The sequence below is a fragment of the Sceloporus occidentalis genome, unplaced genomic scaffold (assembly GCF_023333645.1).
Source record: "Sceloporus occidentalis isolate IW3139 unplaced genomic scaffold, rSceOcc1.0.p SCAF_3, whole genome shotgun sequence".
In the NCBI taxonomy this organism is placed as follows: Eukaryota; Metazoa; Chordata; class Lepidosauria; order Squamata; family Phrynosomatidae; genus Sceloporus; species Sceloporus occidentalis.
The window spans coordinates 218,816,378-218,840,229 of record NW_028316983.1 but is presented as its reverse complement, the minus strand read 5'-3'; the positions used below and the strand labels follow the sequence as shown (position 1 = coordinate 218,840,229).

Below are 23,852 nucleotides of genomic sequence, written 5' to 3'. Positions count from 1 at the left end.
ACCCATGCACCATTTAAACAGCATACCTCCAAAGAGACCCGAAGCAGCTTTATTTGGGCAGTCTGTAACAGGCCAAAGATTTCCAACTACAGGTTTACATTTACAGGTCTATCCCTTTGTTGTTGTTGTTAACTGTTTTCAAATTGACTTTGACTTATGGAGACCTGGTGATGGTGGCTAGTTGGCAGCAATGGCAGCTGGCCAAGTCAGTCTCTCACACTACTTCCTTCCCGTCAGACCTCCAGGGATGATGGCAGTTGGTTGGTGGCAACACAAGTGTCTATTCCTAAGCTCTGCCAAACATTGTTCAGCATTGCTAAACTGGTATCTTTCTTTCACCATTGCAATGCAAATTCCTCTTGCTCTTTAGAAAAGAGCCTATGCATAAGAGGGGGGAAATATTTATTTGAAATTGATCTCCAATTTATAAAAAGAAAACAATTCAGTCTCATGAATTCAAGTTACAAAACCATTTATTAAGCCCTTTTAAAAGTTTGACTAACACCAAAGACAAACATTTATCTTACATAAAAAAAATTCTGTGCAGTACCACAGAAGTGGTAACCTATTTTCACAATCCTGTTCCTAGGATTCTTTTTGTCCTATGATGTCAATTTGGTAACAGCTTTAAGGATCAATTGCAGCATAATGTGAATTTCATTCACAGATAATAATGGAGACAAGAGGTTGATAGGCAGAGCATGATGACAAATGAATAATAATTTTCTTGGAATCAGAAAGTGTTAAAGGATTTGTGCAGCATTAGAAGATATCTGAGCAACTACAAGTATGCTATTCAATACTGAATATGCAGTCTTTTGCAAAGAGAAGATAGGAAAGTGGAACTATGTCAACATATTTCATATCTTATAGTTATATCTGTGATATGGTTAAGGGAAGGTCATCAAATTAGCCCTTCAGCAAAAGAAACTAACTCCACTTATAGCCAACTCCTACCAATGCTAATGGATGAAAAGTCTCAATGATATCTGTGGACCTCTTCCAAAGAAGCACAAAAAATACTGCATCCTTGGGTTCTCTTTAAAAATCATCTGCTTCCAAACATCAATGACACATTATTGGTTCATTTGTTTTTAGTTTTTGTGGCCAATGACTTTAACACAGTCTTCTATGGCTGCTGTAAAGCAAAGCAAAGCAAAGCAAAGCAAAGGCACTACCCTGACAAAATGCCTAATACATCACAGTGAGCCTCAGTAAGGTTCAAGCTGACATATTTCCTGCTATCACAACCCCAAGATATTTAGCAGCTTACATTTGAATTTATATTAACCACAAGTTGCTGTGTCATCTGAACCTTGACAAACTGTGGCTAATTTTAACTATGTTTTGTTGGGGGGGGGGACTTCAAAACCAAATTTATGAAAGCTGCTTGTTTCAACTAACCATGCTTGAGCTTAATCAAAGTTTGAGAATAAAACAACACTAACTCATGTAAGTTAAAAAGACCTTCCAGTCAATTCATAAATGCTTGGTGGAGAAAGAAAAGTGTGCAAGGCCAAAATTGCTGTAATGCTCTACCATGATCTAGATTTTGTTATGTGTATCTTCTAACATACTGTAAAATGGTAAACTCAGTTACAGCATTTTAATGACACTCTAGGTGGAATTTTTAAATCACTGTCTTTCCAAATCCACAAACTCAGTCTGAATTTGGGAATTGAAAGAGCATATGAGAGAGATGTGGAGGTCCATGAGTTGTCCAAAAATGTAGGCAAATGTATTCCTCTCTGAGCCTCCATGTGAACGAATGTACAAGTCCCTCAATACTGTGCAGGTTTATTGAATTTCAGCTAGAAAGTCAGATCTAAAAACCAGTTCTTAGACCCAGAAAATTTTTTAATATGTCTTGACATCATTCCAAGTGTCTAATCTACTTGGCAAAAAACCAACTGGATTTATGCCCTACTGCTCTGAGCAGGCATAATCTATTGGGTACTGCTGCTGCACAATCAGCGCAAACCTTTTCCCAAGGTACTCCCAAAGTAAATGGAAATGCTTTCACATCACCAATACAATCACCTCACTTTTCCCCAACATTGACATCTGTGCTAAAGCAGCCAGAGTACAGACTGGGAGACTAATGCAAGATGCAGAATTGACTGTTTATTCAATAAATAGAGCCAAATTACTGCCAGATGAGGCAAACAGTGCAGAAACTGTCTATATACTATAACATTTTTTGTACAAACAATATTCAATACTTTTTATAAACTTTCAGATGCTAATTCCTGTTTTCCTGCACAGTTATCTCAGAGAACTTCTACATAAACTGACTGAATACAAGTTATATAAAAATATAGATATGCATCAGGGTTTTACAAAACTTCACAGAGCTAAATTTGACATTTCTCTAAAATTGACGCCATCATAGAAAAGAATGCTGTTAAAAGTAAAAAGTAAATATTTTATTGAAAACACTTTTACACAATTTGTCCTGGTCCTGGATTTATGTGAAGTCACCTGCAGTTAATTTCTATCTTGAGGTCAGCTGTGTACAAGGGATGGACTTTTTGAAGATATCTTTTTCGGCTGGATGATTGGGACATTTTTTTTTCATGTTGTTGTGCTTTAAAAACAGATTCTGGTTACTTAAAATATCCATTCCTCAAGTTTAAAAATTTAGTGACAAATCTGACAAATTAAATTTTATAAATATGAAATCAAAAAACATTACAGCAAATACCATGATCCAAAACAATATAGTTCTCAGTTACTAACACCTGATAGCTATAAACATTTAATAATCTTACACAATTTTTAAAGTATCAAAATATCAGATCTACTTGAAGATCTACTTTCTTAGAAGTCCCCAAGCACAGCAGTTTTGTTCCTATTGTGGATGTGCCACATTTAAGGGGAGCTCATAATAGGGACTCCACAACAGTGCAGCATCTGTTCATATACAACATCCTAATTAAAAAAAAATTGTGTGCAAGAGACTAGTGAAGAATGCAAATTGCAGCACTATGCTCACAGTCCCTACTACTCAAATGTTAGTTATACAACAGCAATTATTGTCAATAGCACCAACAATATTTTAGTTGGCTGCATGCCAGAGGGTAAAAACATGTTAGTTTCTTCCTGCAACAGTGCAGTCATTACAAGGCACTGCTTGGTGTATGAAATCTTGCATAATGTTTTTAAATGTTACTGAAATACAGTATGCATTTATTTTACAAAGGATCATAGTATAGTATCAGTTTCAAAGTCTGATTAAGATGTCCTATTTAATGTGCTAACCAAAATACCACAGTTTCAAGCAGGCTTAGTTCCACATCCCAGTATTAAAAAGAAGCCATAAGATAACATCAACAAACAACAAGGGATTGATTGTTGGTAGAAAAAGAAAACAAAATTTGTGCTTGATTTTCAGTTCCTCCACTGGGAAGAAGGGGGAAGGAAAAGACAATTAACTCACCCCTACAGAGGAAATCAAGTATACAAAGCTGGAAAATGATTTATTCACAACAATCTGTCCCTGGAGAAAAAACTAATGCTAGATTCTAGGAGATTTTGATATTGAGGCACATTCGAGTTAAAGGTTTTTCAGGCAAATTTTATGGCTAGGCTGGCCTCTCAGAAGAGCCTGCAACTAGAGGTTTCCTTGTACAATGACTCAGGTTCAAATGCCAGTTGTAATATTCTCTTTCATTACTCAGTCACTGCTGTCATCATCATCATCATCATCTGATGTATCATTTAAAGGAGGTTTCGGTGATGGGCTATAAGAGTCTGATCTTGTGGACTGGCATGCAGACATCTCTCCTGTGGAAAGGAGGCCATAGCAGAAGTCGCAGATTCGCACAGGCTTAGAAGACTGACTAGGTATAAGAAACCTCTTTTCAGAACAAGGCCCACATACAACAAACCCACATTTTCGGCAGTGGTGACGACGATTGACAGGAGTAAATTTTGCTTTCTGACAGCGCATACAAACAGTGGCTTCAGAATCAGGTACCCACACAGCTGCATGTTCGTTACTGGGAGTCTTCCCACTTTTAGAAAGCAAATCAGAGACACATTTATTTATATGGTTCATCCATTCAGATTTTTCTGTGGCTGTGGCAGCATAAACTGCAAATGATTTAGTGGGGGTCTTGATAAGCCATCCATTCCGGAGATCCCCTTCATCCTGGATGGACTCAATAGTTACATTTTCCAGTGGAATGATGTGCTGTTTGTTATATTTCTTCTTCTGGATGACGATATTACCATACACAAGAATATCATTGAATAAGAAAAACTGCCGGGCTTTGGGCTTCTTCCTACACAACTTTGTTAGTACTCCTTCACCAATTAGTACACGGCCAGGAATAGTTAAAGGTTGTCCAGCAGCTCCAAAGCAGTTTTCCACTATGCTTATTCGTCTTGTATTTGCTTCACTGTTTGCCAAGCGATCCACCATCTTTCATTAGAATTCTGAAACACAAAAGAATACTTTTAGATCATTGTAGCTCTTCTGCCAAAATGCTGTGTTCATAAAAACATTTTAAAAACGTTCCCTCCCAAATTTAGCCACTGGTTGCATGCCATTGGCGACCATCTTCCTGTAACATCCATTACTATTTGGCACAAATCACTGACCACACAGCCCTGATTACTGTTTTTCAATTAATTAATAACTTAAAATGAATGTATCCATGGCCAAATTATTCCACATCTTTGATTCTGCTTTCCTACCAATCATAAAGATGTTGAAGATTTAAAAAAAATTCTCCTCAAATTCAACCAAAATTTACCTTTCTGTAAATCCATTTGAACTAGCCTAGCAGTTTGGGGCAGTAGAAAACAAGTTTTTGTTATCTCCTGTGTGGCACCCTTTCAGGTAAAGTGCTATCTTGTTCTCAATCCAAATTCCCAGTTTTATCTCCTTCAGGCTAAATTTTCAATCTTTCCCACAGAGCTTCTTTTCCATGTCACTGCCATACTCTTAACCTGTTTATATTCATCTATATTTGGGGGGGAAAGGCCAATGCACAAATGACATATGAACCTCAAAAGCCTGATTTGCCAGCCCCACCCCCAACCCTAGTCACTAAAAACGCCAAAGAAAGTATGGAGAAGCATGCATGCTGTCACAAAATGTGGCAGTTTGCTTCCTCTTGCCCCCATTACCCCCCACAAATATCAACCCCCCAAAAAACTGTTTAAAATTTACTATATTTTGAGCAACACCCAGAAGCAGAAGTGATACGTAATTCCTTGTCATGCCACAAGCAGTCATGCAAATGGACTCTACCACTTTCAGAGTGGCTCAGCCCCAGCTTGTATCATTCCTGAACTGTGACAAAGCATTCTGATTCACAGTAAAGTGGAACTTAGAAACTACAACTTGTAACTTAGGCGGGGTACAGACCGCCAGAAAGAGGCAGCCAGTGGCTGCCTCTCTTTTCCACATAACCATGCAGCAGCCACCAAATTGCGCGGCGCGGCTATGTGGAAACAAAAGGACCGCTAAAAAGCGGATCCTTTTAGCGCTGCCGCAAACTGCTTGTGGCGGCACAAGCACGTCGCTGCTGCGCGTGCCCATCTGGAAGACGCGTGGCAGTGACATCACAGCTGTACGCACCATTTATACGGCACGGCACAGCTGTGACGTCCTGGTGACATTCTAGGGTTAAGGGGCGTCTGGAAACGGCGCCCCGAGGCAACCTTAGCACGTCGCCATGGCATGCTAAAGGGCCTGTGTCTACAGGGCCTGAGAAACTACAACTGGTTCATGTTTTAATCATACATAGAGAACATCCACTCAAACAGGTCTTAAGTTTGTCAAGACCAACTTAACTCTCTGTGACTTCAATAGTTTTACCTCACTAAATCTGGTACTAGCCAAAACACTAGTCAGGTATTCTATAAATTAGAAAAATAAACATGGGGGGGGGGGGAGTTCACTAGTCCTTTCCATCATCACTTCCTCCTGTTCCACCCCTCCCAGGGAAATTGCCTGTCTGAAGAGGAGAGCTTCCTCCTCCTTTTCAACTGGTTTTTTAAAATGCTTTTAAGGTATTTTTATCTTGTGAGCTGCCTTGGGTCCCTTTTTGGGAGAAAGGTGGCATACAATTGAAATAAATAAATAAATAATAAACATGAGATGATCACACAGATTCACATTGTGAGTCACATGGACAGCCTCCACAACTATTTGCCTATTCATTTGTACATAGTATCAGTGCTCAAAGCTAGACAGAAAAATACTATTTATTTATTCACTCACCTTATATCTACATTGCTAAAAATTCACTACATATTCACTATAAATAGTGAAGTGTAATTCAGGTTAATTTGCCTTGTCCCAATACAGGAAAAAGGTAGAGCTAAAAACATTTAAGCAGGACAGGAGCAAAAAGAAGGGACAATCATTCATGTAGTGGGCAAGTCTAAGTAACTGTATGGACTGACAATGGAAAGAATTATTGCTCTTTTTAAAAATTGCATTTATACAAAGAAAAAAAGAAAAGCAAGAAAAAAGAAGGCCAAATTGGAGGAAGTACTATATATACTCATGTATAAGTCTAAAAAGTTTAGTCAAAAAATGAACCCAAAAGACTTGGGTCAACTTATCCATGAGTCAGTTTATGTACTGTACTTTAACTATCCCCTTCTTGGAGTAGTGAACGGCAAGAGCTGGGAGAACCTAAAAGAAGCACCAGCCTCCTCTGCTCCTTCCATTGCTGATATGTTTCTGGCTTTTTTTAAAGCCTAGGTGGGAAAATAGTAGTTCTCTTTGGCATCATTTTTCTTTGCTTTGTCCTTTAAATCCCTTGCTACATGTCCTTAAGTTTTACCTGCGACTTATCCATACATCCTATCAAAATCCATAATTTTGGCTCCAAAATTTGCCCTCAACTTATACATGAGGTCATACGGTACATAGAATAGGAACATGGGCTAGGCAAAACACTGTTAAAAGCTGTCCATATTTCCAAAAACACATTTTCCTGAAGCTGATGTTTATAAAATACATGTTCATGACAGGAAAAGCAGTAAGCAGCGCTGATATTTCTCTTTAAAAAATCAGCACTAGTCAAAGAGAAAAAAACTTGCATTTCAGCTTTCAAAGAAATCCTATGAGGAGGACACTGTAACTACTTTACAGGATCAAAAACAGCTTTAGTCTCCTAAAGAATTGCCTAAAGGCAAAGAATGTAAACAAGTTTCCTGTAAATGGAAAGAGACCACTTTCTCTTATGTTCACATTGCACATGTAACACAAACAAATGATATTAATAAATCTGCAACAATCAGGCTGATACCAAGTTATATGGACAATTATAACTGAATCATCTACTTTTTTAGATGATATTTGACATATTCAATTTGAAAAGAGTAGCACTAAAAAAAAGGGAGAGGGGAACTCAGAAAAAGAGTAGGGAGTCTATATATGGCCTTTGTGGAGGAGCCCTACTTTCCTCTACAAATTAGGTGATCAGCCACCCTAAAGGGTCCTGCTGCTATTACCAAAGCCAGACTCAGAACAAGTCTCTTCTTGCTGGGGAATGAAAGTGGATAAAAAACAAACCAGCCCTGCTTCTAAGGCTGTTGTTTCTCTACCAGTGGTAGCAATAGTACCTTACTATGCAATGATATCTCACAAAACTGGTGAACACTTACATAGTCTAACAAAATTCAAAGACATAGTCATTTTAGTGTGGATCAGTAAGCAAAAGGGATCTTTAGCATCTTTGAGATTGAGGTCCAAAACACATTGCAGAAATCATCCAGTTTGAGACCGATTTAACTGCCCTGGCTCAATGCCAGGGAATTCTGGAAATTGTAGTTTTGTGAAACATTTAGCCTTCTCTGTCAGAGAGCTCTGGTGCCACAATAAACTACAATTCTCAGGATTCCCTAGCACTGAGCCAAGGCAGTTAAAGCGGTCTCAAACTGAATTATTTCTGCAGTGTGTTTTGGACCTCACAGAAAGAAATTGGTAGCATATGGTTTTGTAGACTTACGTCTGTTTCATCAGATGCAGAGTGAAGTGCCTAGGAATAGACCTTTATATCTGTGAATGAGGTGACTGTATGCAGTGGCATCACTAGGGGGATGCAGACTGCACTGGGTGACACCCAAAGGAGGATTGCACCCAGTGGGGCAGTACACCCGTAGGGACTGGCACGGCTAATGGGTGAGCAAAAAAGGATGCTTTCCCACTTGACTAGCAGCCACACCAGACCTTAAACCAGGCCTTCTGGAAGCTGTGCCACTGCCCCTCAGTAGTGGCTGCTTTTGCAAGGGTGATGCTTTTAGGGTCTAGCATGCTGACCCTCTGGAAAAGTCTTCAGGGTCTGTTGCAGCTGCTCAGAGAGCAGCCATGCCGAACCCTGAATGGGCACTCTGCAGGCCACAGCCCAACCCCTCAGCAGCAGTCTGGGCGGGTAGACAGGCAGGAAGAGGGCAAGGCAGTTCACCCTCCACCTCAGAGTAATACCAACCTCAGCAGTGCCACTGACTACATGTGTGAATAGAAATGTAATACTTGTGGGTATGGTGATGAAATAAATAAATAATAATAAATAAATCGTTTATTTATAGCCCGCCTTTCCTTGAGATCAAGGCGGGTTACAACATCTTAATAGCAACAAACGATAAGTATAAACATCAAAGTACAGCAGTTCAACATTAAAAACAAGAATTAAAAGCCAAGTTCAGATGGTAGATAACCATATGAATGGTGAAGGGAGATATTAGCATAAGGAGATGTGAGAACGTGGCCAAGAGAGTCATCATGATGCTGGGAAGTTAAACCAATTTTGCTATTTCTCTTTCCAATCTTCCTTTATAGTTTTTGTTTGTTTGTTTGTTTGTTCAAGGACTGCTGCTCTTAGGTTCAAGATGGATAATTTTTTGTATTCCCATTCTTAATGTCTGATTTATGTCCACTTATCCCATGGCACAGAGACTGCCCTGTTTGCCTAATGTAGAGTGCTGAAGGGCATTGTTGACAGAGGATGTCACATATATTAGATGATGAATAAGTGAAAATACCTCTAAAAAGCATCTGAGGAAGCAGACTGAAGTCTATCAAAGCTCATGCTGCCAATTTCTTTCTTTCAGTTAGTCTGAAAGGCCTACCACCAAGAGCTCTTGGGAGGGGAGCATTATTGTCCAGAATGGGTTGTAGTGTTTGCACAGTTATGTGTTTTGCTCTTCATGCATACTCAGTAAGGGATTCTGCAGCCAGCTCCTATTTATCTTGCCTCTTGTAGGCAGGCACACAGTTACAGTAGGATAGCTACAGCAAAATGTAAATTATTCCCAAGCTCAAACCGCACTGTTTACTAAAAACATGCTGCTGCAGTCCAAAATTACAAAGCTGTGGTTCCATACAGACAGGCCAAAATAAAGCTGCTTCAGGTCACTTTGAAGGTATGCTGTTTAAATGATGCATGTGTCCCAAGAGTCCGGAAGCCATACCAAATCCATGCTCCTGTCCTAAGGACTGAAGCATGGCTTTGGCGTGGCTTCCGGACTCTTAGGACGCATGCATCCTTTAAACAGCATACCTTCAAAGTGACCTGAAGCAGCTTTATTTTGGCCTGTCTGTATGGAGCCTGTGTTTCTCTAGCCTTCTTTCACCAGCCTTACAATACCGGCATTGCTATTTAAAAAACACAAAAAAATTCCAGTGAAACAGAAAAGAAAAGGGGGAGTGGGCAGGCATCAAAATCTGTGCAAAAAAGTAGGTAAAGGTAAAAGTTTCCCCTTTGACAAGTTTTCTAGTTGTATTCAACTGTAGGGATTTGGTGCTCATCTCCAGCGTTGTCAAAGATGAGACAACTGTCAAAGATGAGAAACTCCGTAATGATGTGGCCAGCATGATTACACAGAATGCTGTTACCTTCCCACCTAAGTGGTACCTATTTATCTACTTGTACTTTTTACATGTTTTCAAACTGCTAGGTTGGCAGAAGCTGGGACTAGAGATAGGAGCTCACTCTGTCATGTGGTGCTTGGGTCTCGAACTGCCCACCTGCCAACCTGGTGATCATCAGTCACCGGCTTAACTGCAAAGCCACCACGTCCCCATCATAAACTCTGTTAACTGTGTACAATGGAATAAGATGTAGATCTAACAGAAATCCAATTTTACCAGAAATCCCAAGATATTCCATCCAAATTTATAAAAAGAAATATGGCAAGAAATCTATGGCCAGTTATAACATTAAGATTCTTTCAATTTCTTTTCCACCCAGTAATAAAAAACTGATGAATGCACACCCAATTATCTGAGAAGGAATGCACACAGTAATCTGTGTGCTCTGTTTATTGCAGCCTACCATAATTTAAATGTCTGATGGGCACAAGAAAGATGAAAGTATAGGTGCATAGGGTGCAAGATAGCAGTTGATCAGAATTTCTGGCTTATTTAATATGGGCTATAGGATTCTCAGGTTTTTGCACTTTCTAATTATTCTACATTTTTTTTACAATTACTATAACACTTTCAGCCTCAGAAGGCAGCAAAGGCAAACCCCCTCTTGTCAAGAAAGACAGATGATATCACCACCTTAGGCTCACCATAAGTTGGAAACAACTTTCCAGCACACAACAACAAATCTCTTTTAAGACAGCAAATGCTAAGTCACATGTTTAATTATACAGCCTTTTAAAAAGATGTTTCCTTTTAGCCAGCTTTTAACTAGCTCTACCTCAGTATCTGATCAAAGAGATTATTCTGTAAAACCTTATGCCACTTTATAATAAATACATCCTCCAAAGTTCATTTGAAGATGCAACCCCAAGTTTTTTTTCCCTAAAATGTTAACCAGGCAGTATTCCATGTACATCACAATTCAATACTGGCGAGATCCACACTGCAGAAATAATCTATTCTGACACCAAAATGCTATGGAATTCTTGGAACTGCTATGGAATTCTTGGGTCCATGCTATGGAATTCTTAGAACTGTAGCTTTGTGAGACATTTAGCCTTCTCTGTTAGAGAGCTCTGGTGCCACAACAAACTACAAATCCCAGAATTCCACAGTACTGAACCATGGCAGTTAAAAAGGTATCAAACTGGATTATTTCTGCAATGCGGATGCAGCCTTGGTTCTCTTATTTGAACATAAGCTCCATCAGGGCTAGCCTGGAAGAAGAGACTCCTCCCTCCATAACTGTCATCCTTCGGCCTGTGAGGGAATGAACAGGCAGGCCCAGCTCCATCAGGGCTAGTCTGAAGAAGAAGAGCCCTCCATCCAGTCCATCTGCCTTGGTCCAGGCCTCAAGAGGGAGAGAAGAATGCTGGACCTGATCCCCTCCCTCTCTCACCATTTCCTTCCCCTTTTGTGTCGTGTCTTTTTAGATTGTAAGCCTGAGGGCAGGGAACCGTCTATTATCCCCTCTGTTGTAAGCCACCTGGATTCCCAGTGATTCGGCGGCATATAAATAAATCCTATTATTATTATTATTAGTAGTAGTAGTAGTAGTAGAATTCCTCCTTCAAATCTCCTTGCTCAGTACAAGTGGGCGAAAGACTGAGGGACAGTTCAGAAACAGTGGAGGTGAGGCTTGTATATTCAGCAGGCTGTGTGTATAGTGTTGTACTGTGCCAAATATCTGTCACCTGTTGATGCACAAGACTGGCAAGCAAGTTTTAAATGAAACAACACACACATGGAATACCATAAAACTAGTTCTGTACAATGAAGTCTTTGTATTCTCTGCAATGACACTAGCTCAAATTTTGGGGCTTTCAATCAATTAATATTAATCATTTTGTACTAGCAAATCATACTTTGGCCAGATTCTCTCATACTTCTTGATCTTCTCAGTTTCACAAATTATCCTATTCTTAAGAATTTGCAAGAAAGCAGCATTCCCATATCTGGCTTCACAGCTGCTGTCACAAGACCTGTGGAATTTCCTGGGAAGATTCTCACAAAAAGACTGCTTTGCAATGAAGACTGTACAGCATTATAAACACTCCTGTGTTACAAGTTCATGATTCTCAGCTGACTTAGCTGATTCTTCCTCTGTGTTTTTTTCTTTCAAGACTTTTTTCCAAATATGTCTTAGGCAAAAATGGGTTGTGGTGAAGACCAGAGATGGCCAACATGCAGGGCAGTAACAGGAATGAGCCTACATAATTGTATCTTGACCCCAGTTATCTCATCAATTCTGAAAGAAGGTATGGTAAGACATCTTACTGTTCTAGTTGTGAAGCAACAAAATTCCATGTTCCCATGTGAATTCTGGAAAGGCAAGAACTACTGCTGATTTGGTCCTGTAGAGAATCATTCAGAAAGTATATCCTTCACTATGTCATCAAAGCACTTGCTTCATACCCCTAGCTTTGAGCTAGTGGTCCTGTACATAAAGAGAACTGACTTGATCCAGCCCTGCTCCCTCATAAAGAAAATGGCTATTCGTGGATTATAAATTCTTATGCCTGTGCAAGATGACTACTTGTATTTATAAAGGAACAGAGCAAGACACAGCTTTATAGGAACATCACAAGAATATAAGATTACCACAAGGAAAAAAGATAGGAAATGGAAACAGTTCTGAACAGAAAGTGCCTCCCAGCTGAAAGTCCCATATGTACAAGAAAAGAGAAGGGGTGCCATAGCCATGACAACTGCATTCTCCATGGTTCTGAAACACTCTCAGGGGAAGGTCATGAAAGATCCTATTTCATGAGGTTTCATATTATACTACAGACACTCAACTAAACTTCGAAGAGTCACTGAGAAGGAAACAAACAGTCTGTAAGTTTCAATACTTCATTTGTACACTCTGTACTTCAAAACAAGATAATTTAGAACCTCCCACTAATGGCAGGAATAGCAGCTCCAAAAGTGCAAAATTGTTGCACCTACAATGTGAAAGCTGAAGACTAACCTTTTCAAGATGTCTGTTATCAGCTTAGGGCAAAATTGGTGCCCGTACAAAGTCATCAGTACTATACTACCTTTTAAAAGGGACTCCACATATACAGCTCCACTATACAGTATTAATCACTACAGAGCACATTCTTCTCAATACGTTTTCATCAGATTCCTTACAAGAAAAAAATATTGAGGACAAAGTATCATTACCACAACAAATTTAAGTGGATGTATAGAAACAAATAATGGCATTGCTGAAACATTCACAAAATGGACTTGAAAATGAAATCACATAAATACATTAACTTTTGTAAACTGTTCTAGTAACTTATTAAAAGGTGGGCTATAACTCACTGCCATAAATAAAACTAATCTGACTATTCTCTAAAGGAGAGATGGGTAAAGTGTAGCCCTCCACAGGTTGGACTGCAACTCCCATCATCCCACAACTTTGGCTTTATGGGTTAGGGCTGGTTTATTTATTTGATGTATATCCTACCTTTCTCCCCAAAGTGAAAACCACTCTAAGGAGAGCTGCAACAAAATCTGGAAGGAAACACTCTTCATTCCTGCTATAACAAAAGTGTTGAGATTAATCAAAACAAAAGCCAAACTAATCCTCTCTCTCTCTCTCTCTCTCTCTCTCTGTGTGTGTGTGTGTGAGAGAGAGAGAGACAGAGACAGAGAATAGGATTTTTGATGGCATGAAGAATTCCAGGAAATTCGTCACAAGCATCTAAGTTAATATACTAGTGATTTTCCCCCATATTTTCCCACAACTATACTACTGTACTTGGTCCTCTTTGGTGATCCTAATACAAAGAATGGATTTTGCATAGGTTTTTAGAAATTCTGATCCATGTTTATGTCCTCTTAGCTAGCGCAACTGAAACTGCATCTTTTATTTATCTTTGAAGAAAAACCTCAGTCATAAATACAGTTGTGAAAGCTGGGGAGGAGGGAGAGACATTAGGAGGAAAACACACACACACACACACACACACACACACACACTTTCCCCTGGAACACTTGAAAGACTGGAAACTTCAAGATACGTAGACATTTTACTCTGATATTTTTTCTTTTGGACTGAGTGAAATGCCTTTTAAGACAATGTTTTCTTCATTCAAAATGCCAGGAAGATCTGCTTGCAAGACAGTCTACAAGTCAGAGAATGATAATTCCTGTACTTACTTTAAACATATACAACACCTGAATCCAAGATGTATTTCAGCATCTATTGGGGGTTGTCATCTATATGAGAGGAAGACATGGGGAGCCTCCCCTGCTCATGATAACTGACTATTGATGCACTCAATATTTTCTATAATTAATTTATATCCAGATATGCTGTTAGCCTCTCACTATGATGCTAACTTTCTGTGGTGGTGGAACTGTGTTCCCCTGTAAGGCAAGACGCTAAGATGATGGTAGCAGTGCTGCTACTAGAGTCTCCTATGTCAGACAGGCTTTTGCTGAGGGGCCAGATTAAATAAGTCAGCTGGGCAGCGGTAGAGATGGGGGGGGGGGGGTTGATACTGACAGAGGATCTCTCAGGGATAACAGCAGTGCAACCATAGCTAACACTTGGTAATAGTTAAGGACACATGGTAAACCCCTTTTGAATGTCTATTACCATGAAAACCTTCTGGTGACATAATGCAAAATGCAACAAAAGAAGTGCCAGGAGATGACACTCCCAGGTCAGAAAGCACAACAAACCACTTAAGTAGAGCAGAGGACAACGATGAGTAGCACTGTGGTTAATGACACAACTGGACTCAAGACAAAAGTACTTTAGCTGATGTTGTGGTCAGAGGTAAAAGGAAAGTCCAAATCTTCACAACACATATTATAGGAACATGGAAAGTAAGAAGGATGAATCAAGGAAAGCTAGACATAGCAAAACAAGAAATGGAACATATAAACATTGCAGTACTTGGGGTGATCGAGCACAGGAATGGGGCATTTGGAATCAGACCATTATACAGAGTAAATGGGGTGGCATTTGTAGTGAAGAGAAATGTAGCAAAAGTAGTCAAACGATATAATGCAAAATCTTAATAAATCATATTACTAAGACTTCAGGGAAAACCTGTCAGTATAACTATAATCCAAATTTATGCTCCAACTACAGAGGCAGAAAAAGAAGAAACTGAAAGATTTTATTCTAGAGTCCAGGAGGAAATTGATCACACACCAAAACAGGAGTTGCTAACCACAAAACAATTGGAATGCACACGCAGCAAACAGAACAGGTTCAAAGATTGCAGGAAAATTTGGCTTAGGATCAAAAAAGGAAGCAGGAGAAAGCCAGCAGTTGGTTAATCACAAACAAATTCTTCAAGCAACCCATGAGGCGACTGTATTCATGGACATCACCTGATGGTGAAAACAGAAATCAAACCGACTACAGGTGTCTCTTGCCATCAATTGATTTGAGCATCCATGGATGGCCCTGCCCCATTCACCCAATGGCAGTGTATGCACACAGCCATGTCAGCACAGTCATACACATGGTGTGCCACTATTGGGAACAATGGGACTTGAGGTTCCACTTTTTTTGTTAACCATGGAGGGGGTCTGGAACAGAACTCCCACAGATAGGAAGGGCTAACTGTACATAACTTGAGGCAGAAGACAGAGAAGCGCCATGTTCTTTACAAAAACAAGACCAAAAGCAGATTGTGACACACAGCATGAACTGCTAATATCAAAAATTAGAGTAAAGCTAAAGAAGAACACTAAACCAATCCCTATAGAATTTAAAGGCAATGTTAAAAATAGATTGGCACTATTAAGTCTAATTGCACTACTTCTGCTTAATTGGCCAGGAGCCAGAAGAATTCTGGACTGAAGACAGGAACATTGTCAGGAAGGGATGCAAAAATGACACCATTTAGGAGCACTGTTCCCAATAATTTAGCAAGAGCCTCAAAATTCCTCTTTCCTGGAAGGCCAGTATACACTAAACCCATGAAATGACTGAGCTTCTCATGATGATTTCAGCCCAGTAGAAGATGTGATGTTACTTGTTTTGCTGTGATAAGTAGGTGATACACAGACTGACTCAAGGTGCCATTGTTCTCTGACCACTTCAAGGTCACACTTTATTTGTGTTAGTGACACAATTATTTGACCTGGATATAATCTAATTAACATTTAGTTTCCTAATCCTTGCAGAAATGTGAGCATTTGGGAGATTAAATAACCAATGATAGCTCCACAAATCTTCAGACAACTAAAAAAAAGCAGACATCTGAGTAAAATCATTCAATGTTATGCAGGAGTTTTAAATCTGGACTCTAATATCAATTTGACAGATTACAGAAAGGAAATGTGATCTGAAGTAACCACCCAAAGCTGCATGTGCAACTGAGCTTTGGACACAAAACCTTTAGAAAGCAATGCCAGTGGCAGCAGAGTATGTTGAAATGCTTATAATAAATGAGTACTTTATAAAATTTACACTACAGCATACAGTGCATTTTTCATTATTATTATTATTATTATTATTTATATCCCGCCCCTCTACGAAATGTGATTGGGGCAGCTTACAAAGTTAAAATATACATTCCCAAACCCTCAATCCTACCCCCCTTAAAATACAATTAAACAAATTAAATTAAAACATATTTAAAAAGATAGCATACAGACAATAACAGTGACTAAAGCAAGGTCAGGTCACAATTTGGGTTTTTAATTTGGTGGCCGGGTATCTATTCAGGAAAGGCCTGCCAGAAGAGATCCGTCTTAACAGCTTTTAAAAAGATAGGTTGGACCCAAGCCATTTAGGGCTTTAAAGGTGATAACCAACACCTTGTATCAAGCCTGGAAACTAATAGGCAGCCAGTGAAGTCATCTTAAGATAGGTGTTATATGGTCTCTTCTGGATGTACCTGAGTTGAAGTTTCCGGATCAAGCATGAGGGTAGAGCGCATTACAGAAATCCAGATGGGAGGTTACTGGAGCATGTATCATGGTCTCAAGATCCTTGACTTCCAGGAAAGGGTGCAGCTGGCGTATCAATTTTTTGAAAGATCTACCAAGTGTTGTCCTCCTTTAAAAATTATTTCTAATAAGCAGTGTCAAGAGTTTCTTTATCTTGGGAGAAGGAGGTATCTAGTTCTAAAGGACATGACAGTATGCACAAAGTAGCTTTGATAGTTTAGGTTTAGATTTTAATCTCTGTTTCACCATAGTATCAATGTGATATGTAGTAAAAGCACACAGAGACATGGCACACATTTATTACTCTAGGTGGGAAACCAGATTGAATTTAAAATCCTTACAGCAACCAAATAAGCCTACCAGAATGTATGGATAATTAAATGTACTGAAACATCTGAAAACTAGTCAATTAATCATGAAGACAAACTTAATCTAAGGTTCTAGTAACTAGCTTGCTGAACTTATTTACAAGTTAGGAACTGAATGAGTAGTTGAACAGTAGCCACTTTTCTTACACACAGAAACAGTATTTAGAACACATCTCTGTTAATTCTTCCCACTTAAAAATTTAAACCATCCTACAGTGAATTTCTGATCAGAGCTTGTTCAGTATTTTAAATGAAAATGCACTTTATTAAAATCTATTTAAGACCATAATACAATTGTCAGTTCCAAACAGAGTATATTCATTGATTCAACTGCTGAGTGTTAAATCAATACTTAAATAAGTCCCATTTATTCAATGTGGCTACTTCAGTTGAGAGTAGCAACTGAACATAACCCTTAACATATACAAGTATTAGAAATGCAAAGTAATTTATAATATATGGAAAATTCTATCTCCTTTCTCCCCAGTGTAACTAAATTTGGTTATTTTAGAACAGGAGACATACAAATATTTGATACTGGCTGCAACAAATGTACTGTTTTCCCAGCTTTTATTAACAATTATAAACATGCTCACTATATTCTCTTCTATGAACCATATAAAGAAAAGGAGACATATGCAAGAAAGCTACTGTACTGCCAAGTAGTATCTGAAAGTCAGGCAAACTGCATTTCAGCAACTTGTGTCCAGAAGTCAACAGTGTGTCTTTTAAATTTAGATAAAGCTAAGATTTGTGTAACTGCTACTGCATGTAGTCATGTCTTGGCTCCCTTACCCTTCTTTCCTCTCATGTTATTTCCCTGTTGCTGAAATGCATACCATAAGCTTCTTGGGCAGGAATCTGCATCTCCTAAGTAGTCCCTCTATTTCTGATGCACAGGTTAAAAGTGCCAACATGTATGAAACCAAAAATACTGGCCAGATTCAGAAGTTTACTAACAGCACCTTCAGGGCAGCCTTCAAGTTTACAGAAACGTAAAATTATTGGGGGGGGGGGGTAACTTCTCCCCTAAAAAAAATTACAGTGAGGACAACGCGTGGCTCAAAAGTCATGGAAAGCTGACTACTGAGAGGACAAGTGGATACCTGCATACAAGGTGAAAGACATGCAGAATCCTGGGGAAAGGGATGGCTGACTGACTGCAATACTATTCAGAAGCATGCCACACTACAATATTTTGTTGCAGACCCTAATTCAAGGGTGGGCAACTGTAGAAGGGGTAGGAGACAAATTTTGCCCCTGTGGTTCCAAGTAAGCTACACAGAAGGACCCAGGAGGACCAGAAGAGAAGTGACGTCACTTCCAGTTTTGATTTCGGGCCATTTAATATAGAAAAGGAGGGATCTGGGGACTATGGAGACCTTCAAGGGCCACATTTTACTTACCCATACCCCAGGTTTACAATAGTTAACTCATAGCACCTCCTTCACAACACCTAATAGGAAAGACCAGAAACTATTTCTGAGAAGCAGATGAACCTCCACATCTCTATGTCCAAATAGCAAAGCCTTCCTAAAATGCCAATGTAATGCAAGTGCACTAGCAGGATCAACAGAAGTGACAAAGATTGTACTTTCTCTTTCAGACAATTTTTCCTGTTTTGCTCTTTGATCTATTATACATTTGTGAAGAAAATCCATTTAGAAACACCCAAATTGGAAGCATTTGTTATTGCTCATGCTACAATATAATTTAAACAGACTTAGACTAGACTAAGGCTCCATCCACACTGCAGAAATAATCCTGCTTGACACCATTTTAACTGCCATGGGTCAATGCTATCGGATTCTGGGAATTGTAGTTTTGTGCAATATTTAGCCTTCTCTGCCAGAGTGTTCTGGTGCCACAACAAACTACAAATTCCAGGATCCCATAGCATTGATTCATTGCAGTTAAAGCAGTGTCAAAATGCATTATTTCTGCAGTCCAGATGCAGCCTCAGTTTGAGCTGATGTTTTACATCAACTGAATATCAAATTATTTATTTGTTTTTATTTATTTTGTACAGTTGTGTGTGTGTACAAATGCACTGCTAAGTATATATATTTAAATGCAAGATAATCTGTAACTACTGAAAAAGAATCATTTACTGGCAAAGATTAAAAAAATTAAAAATCAGATGACCATCCTTACAGGAAATAGCAGCTGGCTGAACAATTTGTGTCAATTTTTAAAAGCTACAACAGCAAACAGTCAACATATTTTTGTTGTATACTAACAAAATGTAAAGCTCATAAAATTTGAACAGTTAAGTTTCTCAGAAGAGATCTTTTAAGTGAACATACATTCACAGTACTACCTTGACACAAAGCCTGACCCATTTGTCATTTTAACACTGCATGGTTTTGTTCTTAGTATGACTTGGGTCCAAAACACACTGCAGAAGTAATCCAGTTTGAGACCACTTTAACTGCCCTGGCTCCAGGTTAGGGAATTTTGGGAAATGTAGTTTTATGAGACAGTTGGCCTTCTCTGTCAGAGCTCTGGTGCCATAATAAACTACAATTCCCAGGATTCCCTAGCATTGAGCCAGGGCAGTTAAAGCAGTCTCAAACTGGATTATTTCTGCATTGTGTTTTGGACCTTAGTTAATAATACTGCCTTTTAAAAAAAAAAAAACCTATGCATTTGCACATTATTTTCATAAATTACCTTAAACATTGCAGACAGCAAGGTATGGCTCTCCTAAATGAACAAGCAAATAAGATTTGTAATACAGTTAAGTAAGAGTTAAAAAAGAAAACCCTTTCCTATTAATTCTGTCCCATTTACTTGCACTGTACTTTTAACAGTGTGGATTTCCTCCTAGCATGACTGCATTAATAATAAGAGCGTTTTAAAAAGTGTGTATTTTGTACATTAATTTTATGAACTACCTCAAGTTCTATTTAAGCAGGTATGACTCTGCTAAATGCACAAGCAAATAAAATTCCAATTATAGATAGGTAAGCCAGCCTGGAGACCTAGATTCGAATCCCTGCTTGGCCACAGAAGCCCACTGGGTGACATTGTCTCAGCCTCAGAGGAAGGCAAAGGCAAACTCCCTCTGAACACATCTTGCCAATACAACCCTGCCTTTTGCCGCCATAATTCTGAAACAGCTTGAAGGAACACAGCAAGACTAAAGAGAAAAACCCTTACTTTTTAGAACCGTTTACTGATCATTTTCCATGACAGACAGCGTGGTGTAGTGCTTTGAGATTTGGGCTCTGACTCTGGAGGCCAAGGGTTTGATTCCCAGCTTGGCCATAAAACCCACTGGGATCCAAAATACTGCAAAAATCATCCCAACTGAGACCACTAACTGCCCTGGTTCAGTGCTAGGGAACCTTGGGAATTGTAGTGTATTGTGGAACCAGAGCTCTCTGACAAAGAAGTCTAAATATCTCACAAAACTAAAGTTCCAAGAATTTCCCAGCATTGGACCAGGGCAGTTAAAGCAGTCTCCAAGTGGACTATTTCTGCAGTGTGTTTTGGAGCACTGTGACTTTGGGCAAGTCACATTCTCTGAACCTCAGGGGAAGGCAATGGCAAACCTCCTCTGAACAAATCTAGCCACCAAAACCCCATGACAAGGTGTTGCCTTACGGGAGCCCTAAACTGGAAAGGACTTGAAGGCACACAACAAGGAAGAGGATGCAGGCCAGAGCTTGACAAGGAAAGGGGAAAAAAGAAAGCAAGGGCGTGAGCACCATCTCGGCCAGGCCCAACAAATTACATAGAAGAGAGCGGCTTAACTTCCTCCAAACTGGAATCCACTTGCTTAGCTAACCTTGTTGACAGGCACAGGAAGTCCCTAGCCTTGTGATGCAAAACAATCACACACCACCACAAAAACTCGCTTGCCAGGGAGCAAAAGGCAATAACAACAGGCGCGCTTTCTTTGGAGGGAAATGAAAAAAACTGACACTTTTACTTCCTCCCTCACCCCACAAACAGGCTCACAAAGGCTGCTTCCGCACTATAGAAATAACCCAGTTTGACTCCACTTTAACTACCGTGGCTCAATGCTATGGAATCCTAGGAATCTTGTGGCATAAAAGCCTACTGAGGGACCTTGGGAGAGTCACACTCTCTCAACCTCAAGAGGATGCCAACAGCAAAAGCCCTCTGAAGAAACTTGACAAGAAAGCCCCATGATTGTTGCTGTGTGCCCTGCGGGGTTTTTGTGGTGAGTTTCTTCAGAGACAGTTTGCCCTGGCCATTCTCAGAGGCTGAAAAAGTGTGACTTGACCAGGATCACTCGGTGGGTTTACATGGCTGAGCTGAAATTCAAACCCTGGTCTCCAGAGCCCTAGTCCAACACTCAAACCACTCGCCTTAGGGTCACCATAAGTCAAAAATGACACGAGGAAAACAACAAGAAGGGGGTAACCGAAATTTCGTGTCCCCCTCCTCAAGCCCTACTGAGGGGGACATTTAGGACTTCCTTCAGTGGTCTCCTTTTCGTCTTTGTGTCCCCAGAGAGATAGTGCCAGAAAGCTTAAGAGGAAAAGCCGCCCCAACTGTCACTACTTTTCTGTACTGTCCATAAAAGAAGGTCTGAAGGGCCACCATTTGCCCTCTTGATACATCTCCAGAAGATCTGGCTTGGCCCAGAGTCCCTGTTGTGTCGTTGTTGTTGTTGTTGTCATCATTGTGTGCCTTCAAGTCATTTCCAGTTTATGGCATCTTTAAGGCAAGCCTACTGTGGAGTTTCCTTGGTACATATCTTCAGAGGCAGGGTGACCAGAGGTCCTCCTTTTCCAGGACATGTCCTCCATTCAGATCTTCTGTCCAGGAGGAATTCCACAATGTCTTCCAAAGCATGAATTATATTTATATTATTGTGTTTTTTCCCAAAAAAACCCCTTTCCTTTGGTAATATATTGTACTTTTGTTGAATGTCCTGCACTTTGCGGTGCTTTGTCGTCCTTTGCATTTATGACCTTGAACCAGAAAACAGTTAAAGCCATACCAAACCGGGTTATCTCTCCAGTGTGGATGCAGCCCAGATATCTTGACTTTTAAAAACTAACACACAGAAATTGTGCTCCTTAGTCCTGCTCAGCGTTGTGTAGGGATTTAAGCATTGGACTAGGACTCTGGAGAACAGGGTTCAGCTATGAAACGCAGACCCTGGGCAAGTCACACTCTCTCAGCCTCAGACTATGAATGGCTGTGGCAAAGCCTCCTCCTATGAAGGAACCTGTCCAGAAAAACCCCTGATAGGGTCCCCTTAGAGCTGCTCTAAGCGGAGAACGACTTGAAAGCACAATAAAAACACCAGCACACAGAGGCAGGTCACACTCTCTCAGCCTCAGAGGATGGCCATGGCAAAACAAAAACAAATCACCTCTGAAGGAATGCTGCCAAGAAAACTTTGCCATAGTGTCACCTTAGAAACCTTCCCAAGAAAACCATGTCATAGTATCATCACCTTAGAGTTGCCTTAAGTTGGGAAAGACTGGAAAGTACACACAAACACACACCAAAACAACAACACAAGTCACACTCTCTCGGCCTCAGAGGATGGCCATGGCAAAGAATAAAACTCTGTGAAGAAACCTGCCAAGGAGCCCTTGCGATAGGTTCCCCAAAGTCGGAAACGACTCGAAGGCACCCAAGAAGAAGAAGAAGAAGAAGAAGAAGAAGAAAGTGCTTCTCAAAATGGAGGCTCCCTTCCTCCTTGGAGAGAGAAGGCGGGAGCGGAGGGGAAGCAGGGCTCGGGTCGCCCTCTCCCAAGGGACGCTTCTTCTCCCAACATGGCCGCGTTGGGCAAAAGGACCGCCGCCGCGACCGAGGAGGAAAGTTTCCTTATGCCCCGGAGGCGCCCAAAGGATCCCCGGCGGCGAGGGCCACCTGAGGCTCCCTCCCAGGCCCCCAGGACGCTTACTCCGGCGCCGGACGAAGCGCTCCCGGCTCCTCTGTCACTCCGCCGCCGCCGCCGCCCTCTCGCAGCTAGGCTTCCCTCGCAAACACACGGAGCAGCGGCAACCTGAAAGAGGAGGAGGAGGAGGAGGGCCAGGCTCAGCGGCGGCACTATGCTTTCCCAAGACTAGTCTGGAGCCAAGAGGAGGAGGAGCAGCAGACGCCATTTTGGGAGAGAGGAGGAGGAGGAGGATTGAGAAGCCCAAAGGGCTTCAGGCGAAGACAGAGGCCCTTCCTCCTCAGTCCCCTGCTCCCTCTCCCACCATCATCATCATAACAATAACACAATGTATTTATACCCCGCCTCTCCAATGCAGTCGAGGCGGCCAAGAACATTAAAATACAACCAAAGACAACGTCCCAGAACCCCAGCCACCCACCACAACTTATAAATCATAACACTGAACAGTAACAATAGAGAAGGTCCTTCTTTTGTACTTTTGTCACAATTAGGAAGTATAAATGGGGATTAACCCATGACGATAATCCTGCTCAGAATTGATAATCCCACAAGGTAAGGCTCCTCTCATGGAGACAGAGAAGTCCCAGAATGGTTCAGGAAAGGGAGAGGCGCTAGGGGCCACACTGGAAACATAAAATGGCAGAGAGAATGGATCATCTGGATTCAACACAGAAGTGAAGCTAATTAAATGAAACTAAACATAAAGAGTTGAGGAGTCTCTTCTTGAGGAGCCTTGGCCCCTTTCCCATAATAATAATAATAATAATAATAATAAAATGTATTTATA

General features: G+C 40.4%; 1 protein-coding gene across 4 annotated transcripts; it reads right to left on the bottom strand.

Moving 5' to 3' along the window:
- Nucleotides 1–476: 476 nt before the first annotated feature.
- PLEKHF2 (pleckstrin homology and FYVE domain containing 2) lies at nucleotides 477–23,268 on the bottom strand. Of its 4 annotated transcripts, none has more exons than XM_089517666.1 (2): nucleotides 23,069–23,268; nucleotides 477–4,440 (listed from the first exon to the last, which is right to left on the bottom strand). In XM_089517666.1, exon 2 carries the CDS (start codon nucleotides 4,424–4,426, stop codon nucleotides 3,677–3,679), a length of 750 nt encoding a protein of 249 aa, XP_089373792.1. In that variant the 5' UTR covers nucleotides 4,427–4,440; nucleotides 23,069–23,268; the 3' UTR covers nucleotides 477–3,676. The 4 variants fall into 4 exon arrangements, with proteins under 4 accessions (XP_089373792.1, XP_089373793.1, XP_089373794.1 ...); XM_089517667.1 differs by lacking the exon at nucleotides 23,069–23,268 and adding an exon at nucleotides 22,151–22,330; XM_089517668.1 differs by lacking the exon at nucleotides 23,069–23,268 and adding an exon at nucleotides 19,846–19,863.
- Nucleotides 23,269–23,852: the final 584 nt, after the last annotated feature.